Source organism: Meleagris gallopavo, chromosome 2, assembly GCF_905368555.1.
Source record: "Meleagris gallopavo chromosome 2, MGAL_WU_HG_1.1, whole genome shotgun sequence".
Lineage (NCBI taxonomy): Eukaryota > Metazoa > Chordata > Aves > Galliformes > Phasianidae > Meleagris > Meleagris gallopavo.
In genome coordinates this window covers 34823437-34851266 of record NC_139405.1, presented here as the reverse complement: position 1 = coordinate 34851266, position 27830 = coordinate 34823437, and the positions used below count along the sequence as shown (strand labels likewise).

The 27830-nt window shown below is 36.8% G+C and overlaps 1 protein-coding gene and 1 long non-coding RNA gene across 6 annotated transcripts in view; one reads left to right on the top strand and one right to left on the bottom strand.

The window, feature by feature from the left end:
* PLD5 (phospholipase D family member 5) overlaps positions 1–27830 on the bottom strand; it is a 167695-nt gene that overhangs the window by 105041 nt on the left and 34824 nt on the right. For 3 of the 5 annotated variants that reach the window (XR_014882126.1, XM_085219641.1, XM_085219642.1), the window contains exon 2: positions 1097–1233. The exons of 1 other annotated variant lie outside the window; for it this stretch is intronic. Coding sequence is in view for 3 of the 4 variants with exons in the window: in XM_085219641.1 (XP_085075767.1) it covers positions 1097–1233 (137 nt within the window). In the remaining variant the exon portion in view is untranslated. Of the gene's footprint in view, positions 1–1089; positions 1234–27830 lie in introns of those variants that run through there. One more of the 5 variants, XM_085219643.1, reaches the window with a different exon arrangement.
* LOC146544935 (uncharacterized) lies at positions 3246–26030 on the top strand. The gene is made up of 2 exons (XR_014881756.1): positions 3246–3437; positions 23838–26030. It is a non-coding gene; the product is annotated as an uncharacterized LOC146544935 (long non-coding RNA).

Genomic DNA, 27830 nt, shown 5'->3' with positions numbered 1-27830 from the left:
TAGAGGAGTGGGTGTAGAGGTGACACATACAGTTATCTTCAAAAATTTTGGAAGGCAACAGCTCACAGTAGAGAATACCTCAGACCCTGACAAGGAAAAGCTAACTGAACTCCGGAAAATTCAGACAAGTATTAGAAGGCCATCCAGAACTGTGAGCGTACAACAAAGTGAACAGGCCAAGTCATTTTATAAGAAAAAACAAAAAACAAAAAAACCCAACAAAGCCAGTGCAGAAAAATGAAAGCATGGTGTGGACAGGTTTCTGTTCCCAAAGAGGTCAAACACCAAATCTACAACTTGCGGAAATGATGAGAAAAGGCTCTAACAAACAATAAAATTTCATTATTCTAATAAATACAAACAACCTCCAGCTTCCCACAGGCCCAGCCATTGGTAGCTGAGTAGATTCCGCACATGTCCTGTGGGGTCACCACTCTTACTGAGAACAAATTTTCCCTAAAATCCAACCTGAACCTCCCCTGGCGCAACTTGAGGCCATTTCCTCTCATCACTATTACATGGGAGAAGAGGCCAACTCCCTCTTGCTACAACCTCATTTCACAGAGTTATAGAGAGTGATAAGATCTCCCTTGAGCCTCAACACAGACAATACTCTAGTCTTTCTCACTGTATCCCTATTTTTCTCACAGTTCCCGGGTAAGACACCACATATATTAGGGGTGTGCAAGAGCAGTAATAGGTTATATAAAAGAAGCAGTCTCAGGTCAAAAGCAATCAGTGACCTTCCCTGAAAGAAAAAAAAAGTCTTGATGAAAGAAAGGTGCAGTAAAATTGAGAGCAGTGTGAGCTACCTCAGGCCTCATTTATTGAAATGCAATACATTTTGACTCAGGAACACAAAATAATTGAACTAACAGGAAGACCTTGCTCAAAACACCACAAAATACAACTTCAAGAAGTGTGCTATATTTTGTCAAACAAACCTCTAAAACAAGAAATTTAAAGCAAGAAACCATTTCTCTGGATGTTATCTACTTCTCTTACCAATTACACCACCAAACTATGGCATACCATTATATAGTTCGTGTATGTTCTTATCCACCCCAAAAGAGAAGTTTTGTTTGTTACCTCTTACCGACAGTTATTTTGACAGTTCTTCTCCGAGAGTCCATCCTCATCTTCTCCCATAATATCCACTGCCGAAAATATCAGTGCAACGAGAATTGCAAAGCAGCATACCAGTGCAAAGATCACAATGCATCTTTGCTGAGACTGAAAGAGATTAAGATTAAAAAAGTTTTAACGGAGCGAGCACATTCCAGTCAATGACTTGAGATTCTAAAGCTTTTGAATAAAAATCTAGAAACCTTTGAAGACTTTACTGCCATAGTTGTAAATATGAAACACACCTCAGGATGAAAGTATCCTCAAAGCCATCCTTGAGGTTATCACCTTGAGATGTAGTTTATATCTCTCAGGCATTATTAAATAATTTATGTCATAAATAATATTCATAATTTAAACTTGTCTTCTGTTGGCACCACAAGAAAAGCATTTTAAAAAAAGCATTATGCATTAAAATAATGATTCTCACATTAACTATATACTTTCTGACTGTACAGCACAACACAATACACACTTCAGGATGGCACTCAAAATCTTGAGAGTTTTGTTGTGTTTGGCTGAAATAAAATATGTCATTGCAAGAATGAAGAGCAAAGTTCTTTTTTATTGCTACAGAAAGCAACTGACACTGTAAAAATTGCTGCAGCAACTGTGACACTTTGGTCAGTCCTTGCCCTGCAGCACTCAGGATACAAAGAAAGAAAATTCACAAATACCAGATAGGAGTCAACAAAACAATTGGAGATTGCTGGCAAAACACAGCATAGCACCTCCTTACTCTACAATATGAAATCTTGCAGCACTAAATGGAAATGAGTACAGCCCTAGATAAATGTGAAACCTAAAGAATTTCCTGAAATGAAATTTACACAGCTGTACGAATAGAAAGATTACTTTATTCTGAAACCTACTGTTCAAATATACTGTGTATTTTTCTACTAAAGAAAATTTGCACAATCCCAAATATATTTAAATAATAATTTTAAAAACTCTAACATGTTATTTTCTTAATTTCTATCAACCTATCTTCAACATGAACTTTTATTCAAAAAAAAACCTTTATAAAGAAATAGGAAACAGAGAAAGTGCAACCTTATATTTCTTCCTGAAAAACAACTTCACAGTATTTCCATGTTTTTTTGGCATTTAAGAGGTAATAAATTTCAGGGTATCACATATACATAAAGAAAAGGGCCCACCTTTTTTTTTTTTTTTTTTTTTAAGTGATTTTCCAAAACTTCCAATTGAGTATGCATCCCATGTGAGAACAACACTCACACTTGTCAGAACAAATCAGGTATTTTTACAGACAGAAATGAAACACTTATCAACTACACAGTAAAACAACTTACTCAGTGAGACAGAAATAAATTTTCTGAAATTCAATGAGAAATGTATCCCTTTACCTAACACTGAATAAATTCAGGTTATACGTGTGTTTTAAATATAATGCATGTTAAGCATTTTTATAACTTCCAAATACATATTTAAATCTGTGCCAATATAGTATCTAAAATCTTATAAGAATATAGCATAAGAAAACCCTCTTCAAGCATTTACAAAACCTACTCCTGAAATAAATGCAATATGTACTTACTTTTCTGCTAGGTATAATTGTGGCAATGTATAAACAAGAATTAGAAGCAACTGCATTTGGGTGCCCAAAAGCAAAGCTGTAGTCATGTGCACAGTAGGATTTAATAGAGAAATGTTAAAATACTGCCTTGTCATAGTGGTGAGAAAAATTAAGAAGTGCCAAAGAGGCATTCGGACCTGGGACACTGCTTTATGCCCTTTCCTCATCAGGACATCTAATCTCTTGCTACAGTGACCTTTGTCTCATGCAGTTTGTTACAATTCCCCAAGAGTATTTGCGGAAACTGCTGCAGCTTCTTCCCAGTGCTGGGTTTATCACCATGGCAGCAAGACAGCAGAGCTACTCCCATGGCAGTAAGCCAAGTAGAGCCAGGGCTTACTCTCTAGCCCTGAGGGCAGGGGAAGCCAGCCAGGACAACTCGTGGCCCTAACGCTCCTTTCACTCTAATCACAGGATAACTGCAGTCGTTCTGCTCATTGGGAACAGTCCTGAGCCTGTATTTTGGACAAAGATTGACAAAATTGTCACAACTGGTACCCTAGCTACTATCCTAGCTACAACACTGCTCCACCAATTGACTCCCACCTTCTAGCTGGGTGTCTGCACAAGCAACCAACCAACCAGAGAGCATCGCAGGGACTGGAACAGATAGGAACACATCAGCCTCCAAGACTGGGCCAGCCAGACTAAGGCAGCAAGAGATGTTAAAAGGAGTCACCAAATGTCCCTGAAAGTCTTGCTTAAAGGCCAAAAGGTATGTAAAAACTACAGAATATTTAACATGATATCATAAGAAGAAGAAAACAAACAAACAAAAAAAGCAGGTGAGCCTGACAACTAATGTTCCTTCAATACCAGGAAATTTTACGGTAGCAATTTCCAGGTGGTGATATTCCAAGAATAAAGAAACTGGGAGGACAAAATAATTCTCCTGATCTACCTTAAATCCCATTTCACATCAATTCAGGGAAACATACTCAAGGCTTCTAGACTTCAGTGTTGCAGCTTGAATTTGTAAAAAGCTTAAATCCCTATTATTTCAATTCTGAGAATGTACATTTTACAAACCTCTGCAGTTTGACTGCTTCTCAGTACAAACAGCAATCAATTTAACATGATGAATAAGATCAAGCGAAAAAACTAGAATAAAAAAAATAGGCATTTCTGTTTGAATATAATAACAGATTAGTTGTTTCAACGTTTTATTACTTTATTTTATTTTTTTAAGTCCCAGCTCAACAGCATATTGACTTGTAGCACAGAGGACCTATAAAATTCACCCACACTATAAAGAACCTTATCAAACTCCAAAAACTCTACTTTTTTCTTTGAATGAAGGATAACACAAAATATTTAATTTTTTGAAAAAGTAAAAATCCCAAGTTACCACCTTCTTAATCCCAAACATTTAATCACAGATCTGAAAGGCTGGGTAAAGATCATTTAAAAAAAAAAACCAAAACATTATACAGATAGTAAAGGGGATTTTGAATGCTTTTACAGTTGAAATTACTCTTGCTGAGTGGTGATTTTTGACAAAATTTAAACATATAAATTAGATTAGGAATGAATATTTAAATTCTGCTTATCTTCAAATTGATGCTAATATTATAAAACAAAGAATGAAAAATAGCTGCTGGCACCAAACGTGTCTCCTGAGCTTTTCTTTTGACAGTGATAGTAAATCTTAATTTCCATCGCTAACGTCAAAACTGCAGGCAATTTTATAATAGGCTTTTTCTAATTAAAACAGATCAGAACAGTCCATGCCTCTATTCTATTCTACTATCCACATGTGCATGCATGTGTGAGTAACAGCAGGCTTATTGAAAGAAATTAATTCAAAATAGAAAAGCTCACACCATAGAGACATTAGAAGAAACCTGTTAGATTTGCTGTTTGGGCTCGAGTCCACGTGCTTGGGAAAACAGCTTGATGTGACATTGCTTTGCCTCGGCTTGGCAACTGGGATCTGAGTTTGTCAGCTCTCTCCTTCTGCTTCGATCAGTAAATGCCTAAACCCCCTTTGTCTTTCGGACTTCAACACTTGGTTAAGGAATACAGATTAGAGAGAGACCTCTAAAATTTATATAGTCCATCTCTTCATAAACATGATTAATTTATACAAATACTACTTTAAGAGATATTTATCTAACCTGTCCCTAAGAATTTCCAGTTGAAAGAGATCCTACAGCCTCTTCAGGTAACCTACTTACGTGTTAGTACCTTATTGATGCTGCAATGTGATCTCTTTACTTCTCATACATGTTGAAAACAGAGAAGAGAGTATTTCATTCTTCCCTGCTTTGGGGTGCTACAAACTCTGGGCCCAGAGCATCTGTTAGGTTGACCACACACATCAGAGGACAAGGATGACTGAGAGTTTCTCTCTTGACAAGTGTGGAAACCATTCCAGCATAAACCCATAAACTCTTGCACGATAGATTTCTTCAGAGCTTATGAAAGACAGGAAAGGAACTCCTGCAGAATTAAGGACCATCAAAAATGCTGTTATTTTCCACTTTCATGAGCAAAATGTGTTTCTTTCACCTGCTTCATCCAACTTAACGCCAATGTTTAAAAGAAATCCATCAAAACACCGCATTTACTAAAATAAAGCATGGTACTTTCATGCTGTTATGCCCCTAGGTAGAGAGTGAGAAAAAGAACAAAACCTACACAAAATGAGCATGCAGTGCAGCACCATTCAGAGAAGATTTTCATCTGAGAAGGACATTATCTGTTTATTTATTATTAAGAAAAACGGTAGTCTGTGTCAGTTAAGGTTGCATCAGAGCCAGTGCTATCCAAGCAGAATTTCAAATGAGAGCTAAAAGAAAAAGCCATCCACTTTCGCTTCATGCCCATTGCCCAAACCCTGGTAAGAATTCTTCAATGGCCCATAAAGCTTTCACTTTCTTCAGAAACAAGAGGTATTTCTAACATGGTAAATGTAAAGAGGAATTTACTTTTCCTTCAGCACAGTACAAAAAAAAAAAAACCAAAAACAAAAAAAAACAACAAAACACAACACCTCATCTCCCCAAATAAGAGCCACAAAATCACCATGTTGCATCTACTGAGAGAACTGAGTACATAACAACCAAACATGTCATGCTTTGAAATGATGCCTTATTTTTATATCTATTTGGAGAACAAAGGAGGCAGGATTTACGCAGCATAGTAATACAGAGGTCATTTCTACTTGTAAGAACCACAAAGGCTCTGAGAGAGGTTTTCACATGTTGTGTCACATCAGTAGCCTGCACTTTCCTGTAATGTGTCTGAAGATCAATATGAGAAGCACTCACCTTCAGCACAAGTAACCTGACCAACAGCTCATAAAATTCTGCACAACTGGGATTGTATGGCATGCTATGCTACATGCTCAAGTACTGTGTTCAGTTTTGGGCCCATCATGACGAAAAAGACATTGAGGCCCTGGAGCGTGTCCAGAGACAGGCAATGAAACTGCTGAGGGGTCTGGAGCCCAAGTCTTATGAGGAGCGGCTGAGGGAGCTGGGATTGTTTAGTCTGGAGGAGGCTCAGAGGAGACCTCACTGCACTCTACAACTTTCTGAAGTGAGGTTGTGATGAGGAGGGGTTTGGCCTCTTCTGCCAGGCAACAAACAGGACCTGAGAAAATGGCCACAAGTTGCACCAGAGGAGGTTTAGATTAGACATAAGGAAGAACTTTTTCTCTCACAGAGTGGTCAGGCACTGGAATGGCTGCCCAGGGAGGTGGTGGAGTTGCTGTCCGGGCGCCTGGATGAGGAGCTATAAGATATGGTTTAGTGGCTTGTGGTAGCAGTGGTAATGGGAGGATGGTTTGACTAGATGATCTTGTAGGTCCTTTCCAACTTTGTGATTCTATGATTTGCCAAAGGTAGTGTGCAAATGGACTTCAGGGATTAGAAATCACCTTTCTTGGCTCTTAAGATCATTATATGCATCTATTAAAGTGCTATATAAAAACTGTTTCACATTAATCTGGAATTCACATGCAGCAGAAATATGTCTTCAATCTTACAGCTAGTATGAATATCTTTCACACTCAAGTCTCTATTTAACATAACTAGGAAGGCACTGATACGAGAGTAGTAGAATATGTTATGTATTTTCAAATTGGTTGGGCCCAGGGAGCTTCATCCTTGTACATTTAAGATGAAATAAGATTTTGTTGATTTTTTTGAGATAAGATTGAGATATTTGTATCTGGGTGAGGTAAAGAGAAAACTTTAAGCACCTTCCTCTGCAAAATCATGAACACGAGTGAAGTATCAGAAGATTGCAAAAATGGTTTTAAATTTAAGACAAAAATGTGGGCAGATAATGGGAGTTTAGAAATAAACTAGTTATTCCAGCTTCCATCTCTAGAGAATACTTGAACAAGCAATGAAGGCATTACATGTAAACATCTGGGAAATAAGAAATTGGACTGAATAATAGTTTTGTCATGAAAAAGTCACATCAATCAATTTACATTTCCAACTTTCGTAGTCTTAAGCCTTGTTAGCCTGCTGGAGAAGCTAAGAATAACAAACTTTGCCCTTTAGTAAAACTTTCTTGCAAACCTGAGGAACTGTGTTCAGATTATTCCAGGAGACATGTAAAGCTGGATGGAATTTCATGCTCATTGAAAAAAGATAGGGGGACCCTTTAGATGGGATTAACATGAATGTGCTGCATGTCTGTTTTTCTTCACATCTTTATCAACAATCTGAATTGTGAAATAGAAAGGATATGTGCTTACTAAAGCTTTCAATAAAAAAAAAAATCAGAGCAAAGTGAAAGCATGCTGGAAGGCTAGATTGAAATTTCAAAATATTCTTGATAATTTAAAAAATTACATTGAAAAATGTTAAAAATCAATTAAGGAAGAAAAAAGAGCAACAAGTAGGTACACGTAAACCATTGCACAAATATAGGACCTTAGAAAACATTAGAAAAAAAGGGACAATCAAAATGATTATAGGTGGAACAGATGCTCTGGGAAGAGAAAGCCAAAACAGGGTAGGACTCTGTACTTTGGCAAGCAGAAAATTCATCAGAACATTGGGTACAGTGAAGCCAAAGTTGTTATTCACCAAATTTCACAACACCAGAAATGGGGAATGCTATTGAAACTAGGAGGAGTTAAGTTTCAGACAGATCAAATGGAATTGAGCATCTGGCATTTATTACCACATAAGTCTGTGAAAGCAAATAGGAGCAGCAAGTTTAGAAAGGAATTACACAATGCTTTAGACAACATGCCCAGAGAAGTCGCTAGATGAAACAGGCAAGGATGCACCCTCTAATACAGAAGCTGGGTGACATGCTATTGTCAGTGTTAAACACATTGTACAGGACTAGATATGCAAGTGGCAAGAGCATTAGGATATATTTTCTTTGCTCTTATATTACTTAATTTTCCCATGGAAGGACCCACTAGTAATAGTGAAGTGCAACATGAAAATGAATCAATCATGCCACACTTCAGTATTGGTTTGCATTTCTATGTCCTTCTGTAATGTTTGTACTGCATACAAGACAAAAATAATCCCTATCTCTACTTCAAGTATGCATATTTTGTTCACCTTTTAATACTGCATGGAGAGAGTTAAGAGAAAAATCATCAGTAAATTGTTACTCATACAGTCACCATTGAAAGTTAATTCTCCAAAAAACATACTTTAATTTCAATGTTTTCCAAGCAAACAACGTATATGAAGTCACATTGTCTGCCCAGTATCTTTTCAATCTGTATCTGAAAGAAAGATCTATAGAAATGTAATTATCTCAGACATTTTATGAAATCCAGTACCCAAAATAGTGCCTCTACTAAGGGAAGGATGGCTGAAAGTTTCACCTTTGAGTGCATACATGCCTTAGCACTATGCAGTCAGAGGAGAGAAGAATCATCCCGCAGGGTGCGGGACCCTGAGTGCGCACCCCCAGCAAAGTAGCTGTGGTGGTTCCACTGCTTACTGAACAAATGTTTGATCGAGTAGGTCAGACATACAGCACAATGACAGGCACATTACTATAAAAAGAAAAACTAGAAATTACCTCGGAAGAATTCCAAGGCTTTAAATACAACTTTTCTGAATCTCCTCCATACAAAGAGCTATATACAGGAAGCTATTAACATTCAGAATAGGAGCTTCATAACAATGCAAGACAGCACTGTAGTTCAGGAAAGGCAGAAAAAGGCCAGCGTATACCCTAAGTACAGCCTACCCAAATTCAGTGTCTCCTGGAAGGAAAAAAAAAGTGTATTCTGCAATCTGCCTGACTTGAACAACCAACTCAGAATATATTAATACTCATTAGTAAAAACAAAACAACAAAAAAAACAACACCATACATATTATTTCTATATCATAATAACAACACATCTCTAAACCTGAAGCCTGTAGATAACTAATCTTACCATAGTAGCATCAACCCCATTACTACCCCAAGAATATTGCAAATAAAAACTGCTGCTTTAGAGAAAGCTATAATCAATTTCTTTCTTGATGAGCACTTCTTCATGAAAAATGTGAAAAAGGTGAAAAATGAAGTACCTTCAGAAAACAGACCAAATTAAAAGAAAAACAAAAAAACAGAAACACAGCATAAAACCCCAGAAGCAAACACTGATGGCAACAGTACTTAATTAAGTTTTTGCAGTGACCAAAGAAAGAAAGAAAGGTCATGAAGTACACTGAAGGGAATGGAAGAGAGAAAAAAACAAGTTGGAAAAAAATATTCACTGTACTTCTTCAACTTGTAGTGCAAAGATGTTACCATCTAAACAGGTTGCCCTTAAACTGAAACATACCTAAATAGCATAACAAGGTCGATGCTAAAATTTAGAACCCTTTTAGCTGATAAAATTTGGTCCTTTATGAGCTTTTCCTGAAGAGCTAAAGCTGTCCAATAGTTGCTGCAGTCCTCCCTTGTTTGGGGCAGAATCGTGCTGGCAGAGCAACATGTATTAAACTGATGTGTTACGAAGATATTAAATTAGAAAAAAAGAAAAGAAGAAAAAAATCACTCTCATTCTGATGAGATAAAATATAATTAACAAAACTTTTCCCTAAATTATATATTGACAGAAGTTCAAAAAATGAGATTATCTCACAGGGGAAGCATTTATTTTTAGCTCATTCTGAATTTCTAGTGACGCTTTGAGTAGATTTGCCACTCAGCCAAGCAAGTTAAATCCACTGTCACAGAGAACACAACCAGTCTGACATTCATAATAAGAATTATGTCCTACTTTAAAGAGAGAGAAAAGAAAATAAAAAGAGGCTTACAATCCAGAGCTAATCAGAGGGATAAAGGTAAACTAGTTAATCATAGAGATTATGTGTATCTGATCCATGCTTTCTTTGTTATGACAAACTTGAGAGGTAATTTAGCTACCAAGGCTTTTATCTTATAAAATTCTGTACTCCAATTAAATTACAGTATTTATAATTTTTGTATCTTAAACAATTCTAGTTGATGGATAATTTCTTTACTGGATGGAAAATACGTAACAGTGGGTAACGACTGGACTATTGTTTTGAATTTGGCTTCTAGGAACTCAAAATTCCATACAAAAACTTGGCTCCTAGTATTATTTTTGGAAGACCAAAATAGATCCAGAACACTCCTTGCCTGCCCACTTCCCTGAAAAAAAATCTTTATGTCCAGATCCTTGAATTTCTGTAAAAAAAAAAAAAAAAAAAAAGGAATAGGAGACAAAAATCTACCTCCTTAGCATTCAGTTTTTCTCATTCACCTGACAGTGATTCCATATGACTCTTTTTACAATAAACACAGGACAGAAGAGTGGGGTGTCACCAAATGCATCATCCCTTACTATATATGCAAAGCTCTGACTTGAAGAAAGCCAGACTGGAAGTCTCGGCTTCCATCTCACAAGAGCACCTTGGATCTTCTTGAAGGTTTTCATACTTTCCATGTAAAAGGAGTATTTCAGTTCTAATGGTTTTATCTCATGATTTGTGTTTCATTTGTGTTTGCCTGTTTTAAATGAAAGCACTCCCTAGCAAAGCAGGTAGGTAAGATTTAGATACAGAAAAAAATTTTCTCCAAGTTTTCAGTAACTGCAATGTCATTTGCTAGCCATTATTAATAATTGATAATTGATTAGAAAGGCTCTCCCTGAATCACAACAAAAGAATGAAGCTGAATATTTGCAATCGATATAATTTTTTGACTACATTAAAATATATAATAGGCAAAGTGAACCAAGAAAAAATGTCAAGAAACAAATAGGTACAGATCTTCAGTCTTCTCTTTCTTTTTCCTCTTTCTGTATGAGATCCATTACAGTGTTCTCCATACAGCCGATTGGAGAAACAGAACTTTCCCTAACCCTATGGAAAAACACATATTTAATGTGGAGGGGAAAAAAAAAAAAAAAAAAAAAAAGAAAAAGAAAAGAATCAAGTAAACTGGCAAAAGTATATTGTTTCTGGATATTGTCCTCTACCTACCCACTATTCCACTATTCCCACTATTCCAAATATATTTGCCTTTTCCTTCTTCCTAGCTACAGCAAAACAATTCACTATTCTCACAGTTACCATCTCACAATTTCCATAACCTTATACAAAGGACAACCAATCAACATCATAACTGACAGGACATACATAAAAATAATGTTAGCTCAGATTCTTATCTATTTTGTCCTTCTTGTTTGCATCAAAGACCCTGAAAATTCAGATAAAACAGAGCTAATCATGTAAAACATTTCAGTGTGGACTATCACACAGTCAAATGTTGTTTGGCTTGCAGCTCTTCTATCCACCAGACCACTCCTTTCTTCAACTCATCCTGAGTTTTCATGGCACCTGACCTGAAAAACTATTGAACACCTTCATCTTTCTATTACAAATAGTTTAAAACAAAATATAAAATGTAGCTTTTTTGAAGTTCTACTTTATTATTCTCAGTTTTGTTGCATAGAATCTCAATAAAGGCAAAAAACAAACAAACAAAAAACCTTTGAGAGGAAGATGAACTCTGAATACAAAATCACAAATCCTGTTGCACAGTAATTTGAAGCAGTAGATACATGTACCTCACTGATGTTTCAATGTCACTGAAAGGAGAGGAAACATATTGAACCACACCAATACAAGTGATGACGTATCGGAGAAAGTTCCAGTGAGAATAACTGCATGCCAGACAGTATCACTAAACATTATCACCTTTCATCGTACTGAGGAGTCCAATGTTTTTCCCAAGTTTTGTTTGGGCAGCAAACTTCACTGGGAATATTTAAGAAAAGAAGAAATTAAATTGTTTGCAATAAAGGCATCATAGAGGATACTATCAACTGAAGAAAACTGTTCTGGGCACAGATTTTCGCACACAAAAATCTTCAAAGTCCTTTCTAAACTGCAAAATGAAATGCAGTTTGAGTTCCCAGCATAGATTAGATTAAGCATAGAAAGTTTGTTTTTAAACATGAAGGGAAAAAGACTATCAGTCTCCATCTAGCTACTGCAGTTCAAACAGAAGAAAATTACCTAGCAACTTATAAACTCAATAAATAACACTGTGCTTATCCAGAGATTGCTCCAAGGACACTGAAACTATTTGCTGTATTTGCAGAAATTAATACTGTCATTTGCTGATGTTTTGTAGCTGTGCAAATTACTTTGTAGATGGCAACTCTGGAAATTTGTCTTTTTACTATATAAGAGCAGACTCAGAGACTGTAAATGACTGTTTGGGCACTTTGACAATAAGCATCTCAACGTTTTGGCTCAACATGAGAAATTCCCAGTGCTTTGTCCTCTGTTAGACAATCCCAATTCTTCACATAGCCAGATAAAAGAAAGCACCCGGGTAAAGTTATTGACTGTGAGATCTACATACACACACAAAAAAAATACAGCGCAAAAAAGTTTGCTGTCATCTTATACTTATTTTGCCTTAGGTAAGCACAGCACAGATTATTTAATCTAGAGAATGGTTTGGATGGTATCCTTCTCAGAAAGCAATGCCCTACGTCCTCCTCCCTCCAACCTCTCTATCCTGTCATAAAGCCAGCACAGCTACATCGATCAAGAAGGGTATCTAATGTGTAGGTAAAGTGGGCTACAATACTATGGCAAGACAGGGGAAGGGAACAGCCATGCTCCAGTATTACTGCAAGCTGGAATGGCTACAGGGCAACACCAGTGCCATCAAACTGACTTAATGCTCACAAGATTATGGCATTTCTGAGGCAGCCAAGGCTGATGAGGTTGCAGAAATTCTTTAAGGCTACTTTTCTCAACAGCAATCTTGACATATTGTACAAGGTGATTAAAACTGAGTTTGCAGATAGTGTACTCTCTGTAATAGCCAGTGATGCTAAAAAAAACCTTTTTCTAAAAATCTTTATTATTTTTCCTAAGTACATACAGCCAGTAAAATCAGGTTCTGTTGATATATTGTTTCAGGATCTGAACTGCCCTTTTAGCAAATCTGAGAGAAGACAGATCTACAGACCAAGATGAGGCAAGTCTATAGGGTGAAATAGGACAAGAAACAAAAACTGAAGTTGGAGCTCACCCAAGAAGAGTGACATAATAACAAGATAGAGGAATTTAAAGAACTACTTTTAGAAATGGGAAAAGATAAATACCACAAAAATATTACTGATATTTTATATTGAGTTACCCTGAAAATGGTATTTTGCTTCAGAGGCAAAACTGGCAAAGGGCAGAAGACTCACCTTTACATCCACAAGGCCAATCAGGGTGAGTGTCCTGGCACTATCATGATAACTACAGCACTTGTGTCTGCTCAGTGTCCTTGATACTGGAGCACACAGTGAATGAAGAGAGAATCCTGCCGTGGTAAATCTCATATGCAGAAATCTCTTCCATAATGAAGCTATACTCAAACTCCTTTAATCTTGTTTTTTTTTTTTTTTCTTCTCTTTTAGAATAAAACAAGGAATAAAGTCCAGTCTTTTTATATAATGATGGCAGTATATTTTGCTGCTGCTTCTGTGATCGTGTTATCTTCTTGCTATCCACTCACTGATCCTCTCTGAGTTTCAGTTGGTTTCCCTGCCTCATCATTGAAAAGATGTCTTTGCACTGGCAAAAAAAAGGTGCATTTAGACTTTGCAGCATGCCACAACACCTTCACTCAAAAAGTCAGCAAGATTTCAGTATGTTCTACAAAATCTTCTAACTGCTGTCAGAAGTATCAGAAAACATAAAAGTCACTTAAGATTATGAAAAGATGACAAAAAAGGAAGGAGCAGAAGCAGCAATATCCATCTATCAATTTAGATTGTCTTCATTTCTATTAAGTGTTCTAAAACTTTCAATTATTTCAGCCTGCCCCATCAGTCATAGCAAATAGCTTATTACTGCTCTTATTATAGCTTAGTCCACCCAAGATACCTTAAAAAAAAACTAAGAAGGTATGACACTTCATTCCAAAATACTAGGCAAGTATTAAAACACAACATACTGACTGCCAGGAAGATTTTCCTCACTTACTTACTGAAGTACTTTTTCCACAGCTCTGTTTATGAAGGACCAGAAAGCTTTTTTCTCCTCCTTGAATACTACACTGAACTTAACCCCGCTGTAAGAAATTTCTAAAACCACTAATCTTGCTTGAATTCTATTATTTAAAATTTTAGATAAATTTAGATTGTAAATGTATTGCAGGTATATGTCGATAGCATAGAGACTTTAAATACCAGGACTCTTTCACTTCAGCATCCTCCCTCAAACTTCTTCAGAGGCTGGGATTCAATCTCAGTTCCAAAAAAATGGACAGGGATTTAGATTTACCTTAATTCAGAGATTTCTGAAGATTGGGAACCAAGATAAACATTGTACAACTTTTTTTAAAGTGCTCCTTGGCTAAAACCAATCTCAGTATCTCCCACATCTTAAACAAACAAACCTCCCAAACTCCACAGAAATTATCCATAAAATCACACCAGTAAATTACTGAAAAGTCTTATACAGAAAGAAGTTAATAATTTTAAGATTTCTACCTCCAATATTAACAAGTGTTTTTGGAATAGACATTAATTACTGCTTTCATTGTTCATTTTCTTAGTTAAATTAGAATTTCTTTTCCAGTAGGCAGACAGCTGACGATACAGTGCCAGTCTTAGTAAGGAAGGCAACCAAAGGCAAGAAATGGCAGAAGGATCTCCTTATATGGAGTGACTGCACAGTAGCAGGAAATGATGGATTGTCTGAATGAGGAGCTACGAGATATGGTTTAGTGGCTTGCGGTAGCAATGGCAACAGGAAGACAGTTGGACTAGATGATCTTGAAGGTCCTTTCCATCTTGTGATTCTGTGATGTAGCTACGTACAACATAGCACACTAAAGTACACATTCCAACTTTGTCTCAAAATCAGTTTTAGGCTGAGTAGCATAGCACAAGCTATGAGCAAGATTACAGTTATACTAAGTAGTTTTATGGAAAATACTAACTAAGTATCCAGAAGTCAGAGGTCAACTGAGTTACTGGAAAAGAAACAACATCAGAGATAAGTCCTTACATTAATGAATTCTCAACATGCCCACAACCTGAAAGCCACATCCAGTTCTAATCCACTAATCTCAAAAACTGCAGAGCTACAGGAAGAGATATGAAAAAAAGAAGCGCAATCAATAGAAACATGGAATGTCCTGAGTTGGAAGGGACCCACAAGGATCAACCAACCTTCTTCCACACAGGACCACCCAACATGCAAACACTGTCTGAGAGCATTGACCAGTCCATGAACTCCAGTGGGTTGGGGCCATCCTGTGCCAGAGCCTGACCACGCTCTGGTAAAGAATCTTTTCTTAATCCCTGCTCTTCCACCGACACAGCTCCATGCTGTTCCCTCAGCCTCTGTCGTTGTCACCAGAGAGCAGATCTCAACGCTGCCCCTCTGCTCTCCATGAGGAGCTGTAGATCACTATGGGGTGATCTCTCAGCTCTTCTGCTCTGGGCTGAATAAACCAAAGAACCTCAGCCACTCTGTACATCATGCCCTACAGGCCCTTCACCATCTTTGTAGCCCTCCTTTGGATGCTCATAGTTTTATCTCCTTGTATCGTGGCACCCAAAAACGCACCCAGAACTCAAGTTGAGCATGGGCTGCCACAAGAGACAGAGCACTCTCAGCTGCACCTGCTTAGGAAGTCTGAGTTTTCACTTCTGTTTCAGATAAAACATTAGTACAGTTTATGTGCATAGTAAAGAGTGACCATACAAACAGATTTTATATCTACATAACTCAAAAACATCAGCGAAGTTATGCTGTTCAGATGCTTGTAAATCACAGTAAATTGAATTTACCAATTTCAGAGATCACATGTACACTCTGTACATGTAACAAGTACTTAGGCTTTTTGAGCCTGAACTCTCAGCTTATCCTGGAGATGTTCACTGAAGGATCTGTTCTGAAGGACTTTTACAAGGTTTCTTTCTTGCGTATCAGTGTAGAGTGACAATTAACATTAACCTGCCAGCTTTATTAAGTCACCATTACAAAGGGAATGTATTATTTATGAAAAATAAAAATTAACCTGTGGACAGTAAATTTTATCCATAAAATGGGAAGAGAAGGAAGACTAAAACTCCTTTATAGGAAACTTTAAAAATCTAAGGCCATCGGTAGCTGGATTTATGACAGAAGGGTTTATTAATTGGTTTATTAAAATTAATGACACCAATAAAAAAGGCAGTGGCAGCTACATACAAAGAGAATCTACATGAATTTAGAGAACTGGTTCCAGTGGCAAAAAAAAAAAAAAAAAAAAGAGGAAAAATAAAGCTACCATTAGTAATGTTAAAGGGATGTAACGTTATCTGATTCACCCTGTCAAAAAAACAGTAATGCTATCAATTTAAACACAGATAGTAATGTATTGGTTCTAGCCCAGAGACATACATTTTTTTCTGTGTTACTGTACAAGATTTTGGAGCTGCAGAAAACAAGTATACTAGATTCATGAAGACAGCATTTTGTTTATCTATTTGCATTTTATTTTAATAATTGGGGTTATTAAGAAAACGTAATGCCTGTCTAACTTAAGATCAGCCCTTGTGTATACTGATTTGTGTGATTTCATAAGTATATATTTCATACAAATGAAAGCAGTAATGCAAATGAATCTTAATGACTGCAGTGACTGCACAGAAGTACTCTGTATTTTTGCTGTACGGATAGCCTGCTGCTCTTTCACAAATCATAATGGAGGATAAATTTATTCTGGCAGTACCTCACAATCACCAGAGAAGTCTAGTCTTCAGAATTATCTCTATTTTGCCTTTAATAGGCACCTGAAGTTGTTTTTTACTGTTTTGAATAGACTGTGATTATAGTTAGAGATACTCATCACAACTGAAAAATAAGTAAAAAGGATAGGTTTCAAGTTCTTTGAGTTGCTGTAATTACCAAAGATTTGGTATTGCTCTCAGGAAACAAGAGCATTATAACTCAATGTCAGACAATGAAGCAGGATACATTGACTTTAATGGAACAACTGGCATAAAAGTTGCTACATTAATTGTCATTATGATGAATGAAAATGTTCCACTAGCCCCACTGGAAGCTTGACAGGGCCATAACTGATAACAATTTCTCCTAAACAGAATTAACAACTAATAAACAACATAGAGAAGATAATTGTCACCACCACATCACAGTTAAATGACCCAGACAAAATGCATCTCGTACAGCCAACACAAATGAGACATATTGCAACTGCGCCGTTCCTGGAAATAGCTTTGACCAATCTTAACAGAGTTCTTCCTCTTCCATAACTTAATGTTCTCTCTCATGTTCTATAGAGAAGTCTCTTTGTGTTCTATTCAGGTTTGAGGAGTATTTGCAGTGGGCAAACCATCTAGCACTAAAAATACAGAGTCTACATCAATTCTGAGTTTACATGATCCAAGGACCACAGAACTAGTTGTGTAAAAACTACCATTATTAAAATAGAAAGCAAAATATAGATTCAAACAAACAAAGTCAATTCATACCAGTAAAACAAAGTTAACTAGGACTATCAAAAATGGAAAGTTTCTCAATCTTACAGAGTAGGATCTCACTCCTAATTTATGAATACATTTTAACATCTCCGCAACAGACCCACATTCCTTACACCTACAAATGCAAATCCATTATGGAATTTTTTACTGGATTACTAGTTTCTAAAACTTAAGAAGCCCTAATATACATGAATAAAGCAAAATAAAGCACTCCTTACCTTCCATAATATTGATTCTTTAGGTAGGAGGAATATATTCCAATTCAGAAGATGAATGAGAGATTTATCATTTTCTCCTATGCACTCTTCCTGCTGCTCTTCATTTAAAGATGTAACATGTACGAGACCAATACTGATAGCTCAATTAGAGTTACATTAATGCATTATGAATTTCTTAGAGTAATACTAAAAGCAGCAATGAATCTTGAATTGAAATGCCGAAGAGGTTCATAAATTTAGAGCATCAATAACATACACATCTTTGTATTATACAGTCTCAGGAGGAAAAACAACAGAATTTATAGCTTTTAGTCTGAACTTATAAGCAATGAATTATAATCAGATCTTAAAAAACAAACAAATTTATGAGAGATGATTCAGTAATTCAAAACAACATTCAGAGAACTACAGATCCCAAGCGACTTTAGTGACCAGAGAATAACTTCCAGTGTTCTCTTTTCTTTCTTAATATATTGCATTTTCATTTTATGCTTTGCATACTCTTGCTGTTAAAAAGGCCAAATTGGTTTCCAAATCAAAGGATGCAAAGCTCCACTGTGCAGAAGACAATGTCTTTCACTCCATACAGTTTCCATAAACTTCTGGTTAATTTTTAAGAAAACAACTTCCTAATCTGATTCATTGCAAGTGACTGGCTAGAAGAAAGGGATGGGATTTCAGAGACAGAGACAGGACAGCAGTATGCAGCCTGGGCTAAGTCATTTAAGCTGCCTTGGAAGCATAGCTTGAATAGAGATGGTCTTGACAGCTTCCTGGAAAACTTCTTTCCTAATTACAGAACCTGAACTGAACAGAAGTGATTATGAACCATTGTATCTGTTAAAGTCAGATACTTAGAGCTGGAAGATTTGAATGTTCATTCTATATTTTAATTTTCAGCCATGCTGGAGCACGCATTTATGAAATTAGAAGAAATTATGGATATACTCCATTCTTATTGGCTTGCAATGTTTCTTTGAACATTTGCAAATTCACAGTGGTCACTAGAGATGAGCAGAATGATTCTGTCGATGCTCTTCCATTATTTTCAGGCTACTAACTAACTGAAACAGAAGATCTTTATACAACTTGAGAAGCAAATGCACAATTCTTTGCTGAAAACAAAACTCCCAGATGATTTTCTAGGAATACTATGTGATTTGTAGCTATCAGAATTCGTATTATACACCTACCTCAACAAAAATCATCACCAAAGAAAGCTGAAGGCTGCAATTTTAATGTTTTAGACTAACTCCCCAGTTTTCCATTTCCACTTCTAATTCGCAAGTATCATCCCAGAATGTGTTTGCTGAAGTCTTCAGCACCAGAACTCCCTGGAAATCCTTTTCTCTCAGCAAGGAGAATTCTCCTGAGCAAGGAGAAATCTGCTTTTTTTGGGAGATCATCTGTTGTCAGTGTTAACTGCAATACAGCATTTGAATCACAGTTGTGAGCTTGACAATGATTTAAAGATTAGAGATAGATTTCCAGAGTTTGAACTCATCCAGTTTTTAGCTGCTCTGTTTTACACACTGAAAGCCAGACACAGGCCATTTTCTGCTAACACTTACACATTTTAAGGGCAAAGATTTGATGGCTCCAGGACCCTACCTCCTCCTCCAAGTCTTCCTCTCCCCTTGAAGAACAGTTGTTTCACACTGACAAAACAGCATGAGGAAGTTTGGACTGCCACTGTCTAGGGAGCACATATTCTGTGGGCAGGCAGACTATTTCATTTGCCAGAGCTGTCAAGCCACCACTTTCTACAAACACTAGCTTAAGACAAAATAAAAGAAAAATTACAATAAAATATTTTAAAAGCCACATGCAGAGTGCTGAAGCAAATGCATAGTAATTAACTGGTTTCCTGGGCAACCAAGGGCAAAATGATGAAATCTACCTGCATAAAATTAAATCTTACATTTAGACACATAAAGTTGTCTAACTTCCAAGGTTTTTGAGCTGCAGTTGTTTTGATTAACAGCGTGTCTCCTGAGGTACAGGAGCATCAGGCTACAGTTTGGGGAAGATTGAAGGCAGTAAGATTCCTCTTTTACAACTATCATTTCAGTGTGAAGTATAGAAAGGGCCCAACATGCCAGTGCTTCAGCACTTACAGTCTGGAAGCAGAAGTGACCTTTCAAAAAATATGAAAAAGATAAGACTAAATTCAGACACTAAGACTAGCTATGTCTGACTACCTAAACGCAGGTACAAATGTAGCCTGCAGTATTAGAGTGTATAACATGAAAGGAGACATTAAAATCCTAGTGTCTGACTTAGACGTGACAATTAATGGCACAAACTCAAAAAGAAATCTTGGAAAATTTCCTCTCTCATTCCCCTCAGTATCTGCACTTCTTGAAAGGAACAACAGGGAAATGACACAGGTCAAGCAGTTAGGATCCTGCATAAGTCCACTGAACTACACCTAAGTCCTCATCCTGCTGGACTTCCTGCCTTGCAAGACTAGTATGGGTGCTCTGCATACACTGTCACTCTTTTTTGCCTTCTAGTTGTCAGCATTAGCAAGCATGAGATCTCTGTAACGAGCTCTGCAGCAATGATTTAAAGAATTACTCTGAAATCTTATTTACCATATGAAGAATGAAATGAGCACCCTGGCAGATGGGCAAGCATGAAAGAGGTTTTGGACTGTAAATCATTTTTATTTCAGGAATAGATAAGCCCTAGTGTAGCTTTCTAAACCAAGGCATCAGACATCTGGAGCCCTAATTGTAGCTTAAAACTTATTTTAATACTTTTTTTATTTTTTTGATATGTAGGACACTGTATTCATGTGAAGGAAAATAGCATTAACTAGCTAATCAGCTATTACATACTGCTTACAAACAAAATCTATTATGCATGCTTTTCTTCTGGCTTGTATGAAATACCAGCCAATTCTTGGAGTAGCTTAATGAAATGACTGGATTCCCATAAGGAATTTGTCCAGGTGTAGAAAAAGGTATGTGTGCATGCAATTTACCAATTAAGATTCAGCAAATAATCTGCTGGAAAAATAAGAAGTATTCTCTGCAATTCACTCCTTTATTTATGAGTGAGAGAGAGAAGGGGAGAGAATACTCACTCTAAATACGTACATGCACAAAAAAATGACAGGCTTTGTCTGTATTACTTTTCAACTCTTTAAAGAACGGAGACATGGGAATTTTCATCTTTCAAAATAATGTGAAATCTTCAGAACACTATTCTCTATGGTGTTTCCTAGAAGCTTTTCTTCACCAATTTAAGTAAGAACAAACAACGCTGAATTTTAATTAACTGTCAGGTACATCAGTGTGTACTCCAAGCCTCCTCCAGGAAACAACTATTTTAGAATTTAAGACAGAAGAGTGTTTATACCACAATAAAATGATATGCATCTCAGTGCAGCACAGTGTCAGGCCCTAAAGGTAGCAAAGTACGGTATTCTACGCCTTGTACCTATTTCCCTAGAGAACACTATCCATTCAAAAATAACACTTTTGATTTAAAAAGATATAAACACACTTACAGAACACAGCCTGAGATCACACAGCTGAAAAAATAAATGCCCCTACTGACCTCGTGGGTGACAACCCTGCCCACAGCAGAGACATTGGAACTGGATGGTCCTTAAGATCTCTTTCAACTCAATTCTATGGTTCTATTGAAAATACAGGAGGCCTGTGTAGGTTCAGGGTAGGATCTCCATATATAGATGCAGCGCATTTGCCATATTCAGATTCAGATTTCATTTCACTAAAACCAACAGCACCCACTTTAAAAGAAGTTGTACAGGGTTACGTTATGAATGCTCTTAAGCCTGACAGAAATATGGCTTCATGGTTGTGGTTGGGATTTCTCGGCAATAAATGCATACTGAATCCATGTACCTTTTCCCATTTGGAAATATACTATGAGATGCTATCTAGGTCAAAATTATGTTTTCTGTGCAACACTTGATAGCAAATCAAAGCTGAACTGGCAAGAACACTCAGCTGCACTTCCAAATACATTGCCGTAGTGGAGCACGAAGACAGGTGGAATATCCTAAGGTAGCTCTTACTCATTAGTAAAGTTTACAGTAAAGCAAGCCAAGAAGAGCCTGTCTTAAAACCGAGAACAGTGGGCCAGCTCTTATATTTCAGATGCAATGTCTGGGTTGCACTGTTTGTTGTGTTTTTAACAGCAGTTGAGGAAAGCCACTTGATAGCACCAATTAAACCTTCCCAAAATTAATTGCTGCATCATTTTCCATTCACCACATATGCTCAAAGCATTCTCAGGAGAGACAGGGCCACTTTGGGCTGAAGGCTTCTTTGGGCAACACTGAGAGCACAGCCTACTACCTGTGCTTCTGCTGAAGAGTTTCCAGGTGTGGCTAAGCTGTCTGGTCTTACAAATGTCACCACAGCCTATGCCTACAGCTTTGTTTGAAGAAAGCTTAAACAAGACCCACTGAAGCTCTTCCCACAGAAAATGGAGGAGTAGTGGGAACTGGAATATATTTTGTGTTTAGGACGTGGTTAATTCCAGGAAAGTCATAATACGCTACATGTGGTAGCAAGCTTTTGCAAGATTAAGCCCCAAAGAACTGACTTTGTTTTCATATCCAATGTCTGAGTCACCTTTGAATTACTTTCTAAGTAATACAGTATTTCGCAGCAGGTGAGTTATTATTGTGATCTATTCTGGAGGGTTGTTTGGGTTTTTTTGTTTGTTTTGTTTTTTTTAAAAAAAGGAAGCATGGATGTGATCTCATAGCAACAGCAGCCACGTACACAAATTAAAGTGCAGTAAAGAGAGGGGAAAAAAACAACCAACTATGTCTTCAGAAAGCTTTCATAGTTCCCATATTTCTACATAAGCAAAACATTTCTAAACAATGAAACAAACCATGACAATAATGGCCTATATTAGTTCTCTATTAAAATTTCCACATAACAAGTCACTAACACATTTTGATCTAAAATTACTTTCTAAAGAGACAGACATTATTAGAAAAAAAAAGAGTACATTACAAATAGGAAACTATTCAAAAAACCTTTACACTACTGGTAAATTAATAACATATGCTATCACTCCAGAGAAGTAGTTTTTCACCCTATAATTATCCATTCCTATTAAGCACCATCTCAGGCAGCATCTTGCAGGTATCTTTTACATATGTGCATTTAATTATGTTGTTCCTGAAAAAGCCCTCCTACACACTCTCCATCATCTATGGAAAGGATGTAAGTGCTTCCCCTCCAGCAGAAGAACTGACAAAGATCTGAGCAAATATTTCACTGTTTTTGGACCATTAAAATGATCCACAGCATATGCATTACTTCCATAACTTTGCATGAGGGGATTAATACACCTCCTATAAGTACTAACACCATTCAGGTCATTCTAAATAAACATTCACTAGCAGTTGTGGGGTTTTCGGTGTTTTGTTTTGTTTTTTAACATTTATTCATCCTTAGGATTCTTCTACAAATATTTCCACATTTTGCTTTCTTAAAAAGAGACTTTAAATTGTGAAGGCAACTTCAGCAAATTTGAGAGGTATTGCATTTGGGGAACTTGTGACATACAAACAAACCAAAAAATACCATAGATATTACTCTTGTAAACTACTTGTAAACAAAATCACATGTTTACAAGTTCTTAAGTGTCATGTAATAACCTCCCTTCTACAACACAGGTAAGAAATGGCATGTTCTCTCTTATTTTACAGCATCATAAATGGTTTCTTGAATTAGATTGTTCACATTTATCATGACTTTAGGGGGTTCTAAAAACAACACAGTAGAACTCACATTTACTTACCCTAGTATGCTTTAGATTTGTTAACTTTTCCCAAGCACTTAACTATACTCACGTCCTATTAGGCTGTAGCACCAATCTTTGTGTAAAGTGAAATACCGAATACTCAGGTATAATAATACTCTTTTCACAGATGGAGAAGATGGAACTGCCCATCACTTCTTGGCTACAGGACCACATCAACAGCAAGGGACAAAGGAAACAGTACATGAGCAGCCAATGTGTATAGAGAGGAAGCAGCTAAGTACAAGGATCTTCAAAATCATCTAAAACAGATGACTGCAGACACTCCAATACATTCTGCTTGTAGTATTCCTAGTGCGTTGTACTCATCCCTCACATAGAACTCATTTTCTCATGTTTTGCATGTATAAAGAAGCCAATTTTCTTTCCACCTGTGCTGTACTGGAAGAATTATTAGATGGAAATGCTGCTTTTGTGATTGATCCTCTGTAATAGTGGAATGAACACTAGCACAGAAAAAGGTTTCTTTTCAACATACCTATCAGTTTTGATAATCATACAAAGAGAAAAGTAAGAAAATTTCAGCAGTGCATGCATGCAGTAGGTTTTATGCAGTAAGTAAAGAACCTAACAAAGGCTAATTGACTTACAGGAGCTTTACATCATACAGCACTTTTCCAGCATTTCTAAAATTACTCCCTTCTATTTCCTCAATGAAAGAGGGGAAAAAAAAAAAAAAAATTGGAAGCATTTCTTTTTTCTAGTCTAGGTTTTGCAGGCTGGTTTCAGTCAATTGAATATTTATTTTTACCTGAGCGAATCAGAGGTCTGCAAAGTATTTCTTTGTTTATTCAGGACTCGGTAGCTGAAACAGAGTGTTTGGCTGAAATCAAATCTATACAGTTCCAAAACTTTCTCTCCAGAATGAATGCTGATAAAATCTACATGATATTACAAAGATTCTTCTTTCTGGACATGAAGGAACAAAAATTGTCAGAAGTATCGACAGAAATAAAGTGAGAGGTGCAGTCCTACTTCATCTTTCTCTTTGCCATTATTCCTAAATAAATCTCTGTTATCACCTGGTGAAATAAATACCCACTATACTGCCAAAACAGGAGTTCACCTTGTTACTGGATATGCATATATATACAAAAAAAACACATCAGCAGCCGCTAGCCTGGCAGCTTCAAACACACGCACTCCCGCGTACCCTTTGACAGAGAGGAAATCATACAAAAGTCACCAAAAAAAGTCACATCTCAGTGAATAATGGAGAGAAAGAACTGAAACACACAATCTGAGAACACCTCTGATCTACCCAAAAGGTTAGCACTACCGAGTTTAAGCCTTGACTATAACACTACTATGGAAATGGAGGTAGAAGAGCTATGAGTTTCACACACTTATCTGTCCATCCTTTTCAACTGAATAAAGACCTACACCAGAGCTTTCCTCATTCCAAAATCTTCACGGATCCAAAAGCTTTAGTCATATACCTGGAGTATATCTTGGTGAACAGAGAGGAAGTGGAGCATCTGGCACAGTTCCTGACACTTGTCTCAGAGTCCTCCACTTCATTATTAAATGATGAAAGAGAGCTGACTGTAGCTGTATCCCCAGGTGACACAGCTACATTGGAAAACATATTTAAAGAAAATGTCCTTAACTGCTGAAATATACAGTAGACTGAAAACAACGTACAAGATCTGGAGAGCTCAAGTAGCAAGCTTCTCATCACTACACTTGGAAATCCGGTCAAGCTGTGCAAGTGCATCTCCCAGCAGCACACACTAACCAGTCTCTGTTCTGACCAGATCACACTCCTTATTACAAGCACTGGCAGCACACCTTCAGTGCACAACTCCCTGATTGACTTATTTTACATCTCTACATTATCAATTGGTATAGAGGCATCAGTACACTTGTTAACTCTCAGTCTTTTTATTTATGTAGAACTCTCAATCACAATTTGTTGCAGTATTCTCAATATGATCATGACACATACAAGCAATTACGTGCAGCAAAACGTCATGTTGCTATGACAGTCCTAACATACACAGGCAACAGTTTTGTCTTGATATTTCAAAATAGTGTGAATGCTCTAATATGAACATCACCAAGTGAAGAAAAATACAAATTATCTGGCTCACTGTAGCTCTATTTTTTAGGAAGCTGCTCCCATTAATTATTTCATGTGGAGACCAGACTGACCTTTTCCCCTGCTTTCATTTTCCCCTACCTTCCCTTTTGCCATCAGGACAGACTAAGGCTAAAAGCATCCCTTCCTAATAATTTCTTTGTATATCACGCAGACGAAGGAATAAAACCCTGCAGCAGACGTGCTAATACATTATGTAAACCACAGAAAATAATTTATAACTTCCTGAAAGCATTTTATGTTGTACTGCCTCTCTAATGGCACAGTTTAAAACACAGGTTTCAGTGAGCTAAACCTGATCTGCAGAGTATATTGATACTGAAATATAAGTAAAACAGTTAAAAAAAAAAAAAAATCCACCACCACAAAAAAAAAATAAATTATTCCAGTTCAGAAATCCTTGCATAAACCTTGTTTGCTGTCATATTTTGTTCACTGAAACTAGTCAGACTCCATAAATATGGATGCTGAAATTTCAAAAGAGATGCTCTTTTCATTAGGAATAAACTCAAACACATACCTGCACATATCTCAGCATTACGTTTCAATTAAACATCATAATTATTTTCTTCTTCCTCCTCTACACAGGCAGTATTTATGGAGCAAAGTATGAACTTCATCCTACATATGGTGCACAGACTTGCTGGTGCGTTAAAGAGCCTGTTACACAGCTACAGCATATCACCTGAATAAAACTGTGCCAAAAGTAAATTGAGGCGTACCAGCTAGCACCAAGCACACACACAAGCTGTCATTCACCAAAGCTGTAGTCTACTAAGATTTTTGACTAAATCTATTCAGCAGTATTATGAGTGTCAGCATGACTACTTCTGAATGCACAAAGTAAATTTTTTGGCCAAGAAAGCAGCAAGAGAACAAAGCAAAAAACTAAGACTGAAAAAAATCTAAGGATATTACCAAGTGTGAAGTCAAGCTCATAGAGACAGAAAGCAATTACACTCCCTCATTCCCCTGTATGTGAAACGTAGTTCAAATGTTTATAGCAATGCTCTGAAAATACAGGGTTATATTTTCAGGCAGGACTTCTGCTTAGTCACTGGGATTTAAAAGAAGTATTTGGATGAACACTGTGTCCAATTATTGAATTACTTTGTTTTTAAACAATCCTCGCTGTACCCAGCATCTCTTCTACTAACCTTAAATCATACTTCATTAGAAGTTACTCCAATAGTTATGTTTATGTCCTCCCAATTTTACAAATAAGGCTTGTACGTTACTTGTTATTGTTGCTGTTGTTAGAAATAAAGACTTTGAGTGATTAAAGCTGGGTCTCCATTAAATAGTTTGCAATACTAACATAGGACCACTAATTTGCACTCTGAAACAAATCCTATCATGCTGAAATGATAAGAGACTGCCATTTGGACTACATGTGCCATTCCTTAAGCAGCTGATTCCTATTGAGAGTTCTTTTCAGGAGGAGTGGGGAGAATTATTTTTTTTCCTTATCAGCCCCCCCCAGTCCCTCTTGCCCCAGGAACAACAAATATGAGAGATCTTTTCCCATACAATCTTAACTAAAAGAAAGATCCCTTTTGAACTGCCTGCACTAATTACCTAACTAATCCATGTCAAGCAGGACACAAAGCAAATTTACTTCGGATTAATCTTTATCAAGAACAAATACATGGCAGTATATGAACGGTTTTATTTCTAGAAGAGAGCATTTTCATTGATTTGCTATAAGAGAAATCACACACCTGGAAACACATATAACCTAATTTGTTATTCGTCAAGTTCTGAGTTTACAATAGGAAAAAACAGTTGGTTCCTGCATTTCCAATTTGTTCACCTACCAAAGTTTAGATACAAAGCTGTATAAACCAAGAGCACATTGCTAACTGATAGTAAACGACATTATTATAAAGTCTCCTCAATTAATGAATATCAGTACTTATTAGATATTCAACAGTGAGCATTTTTGTCAAGGAAATAGTACTAACATTTCACAATACTTAGGTTCATACTTAATATCTTTCC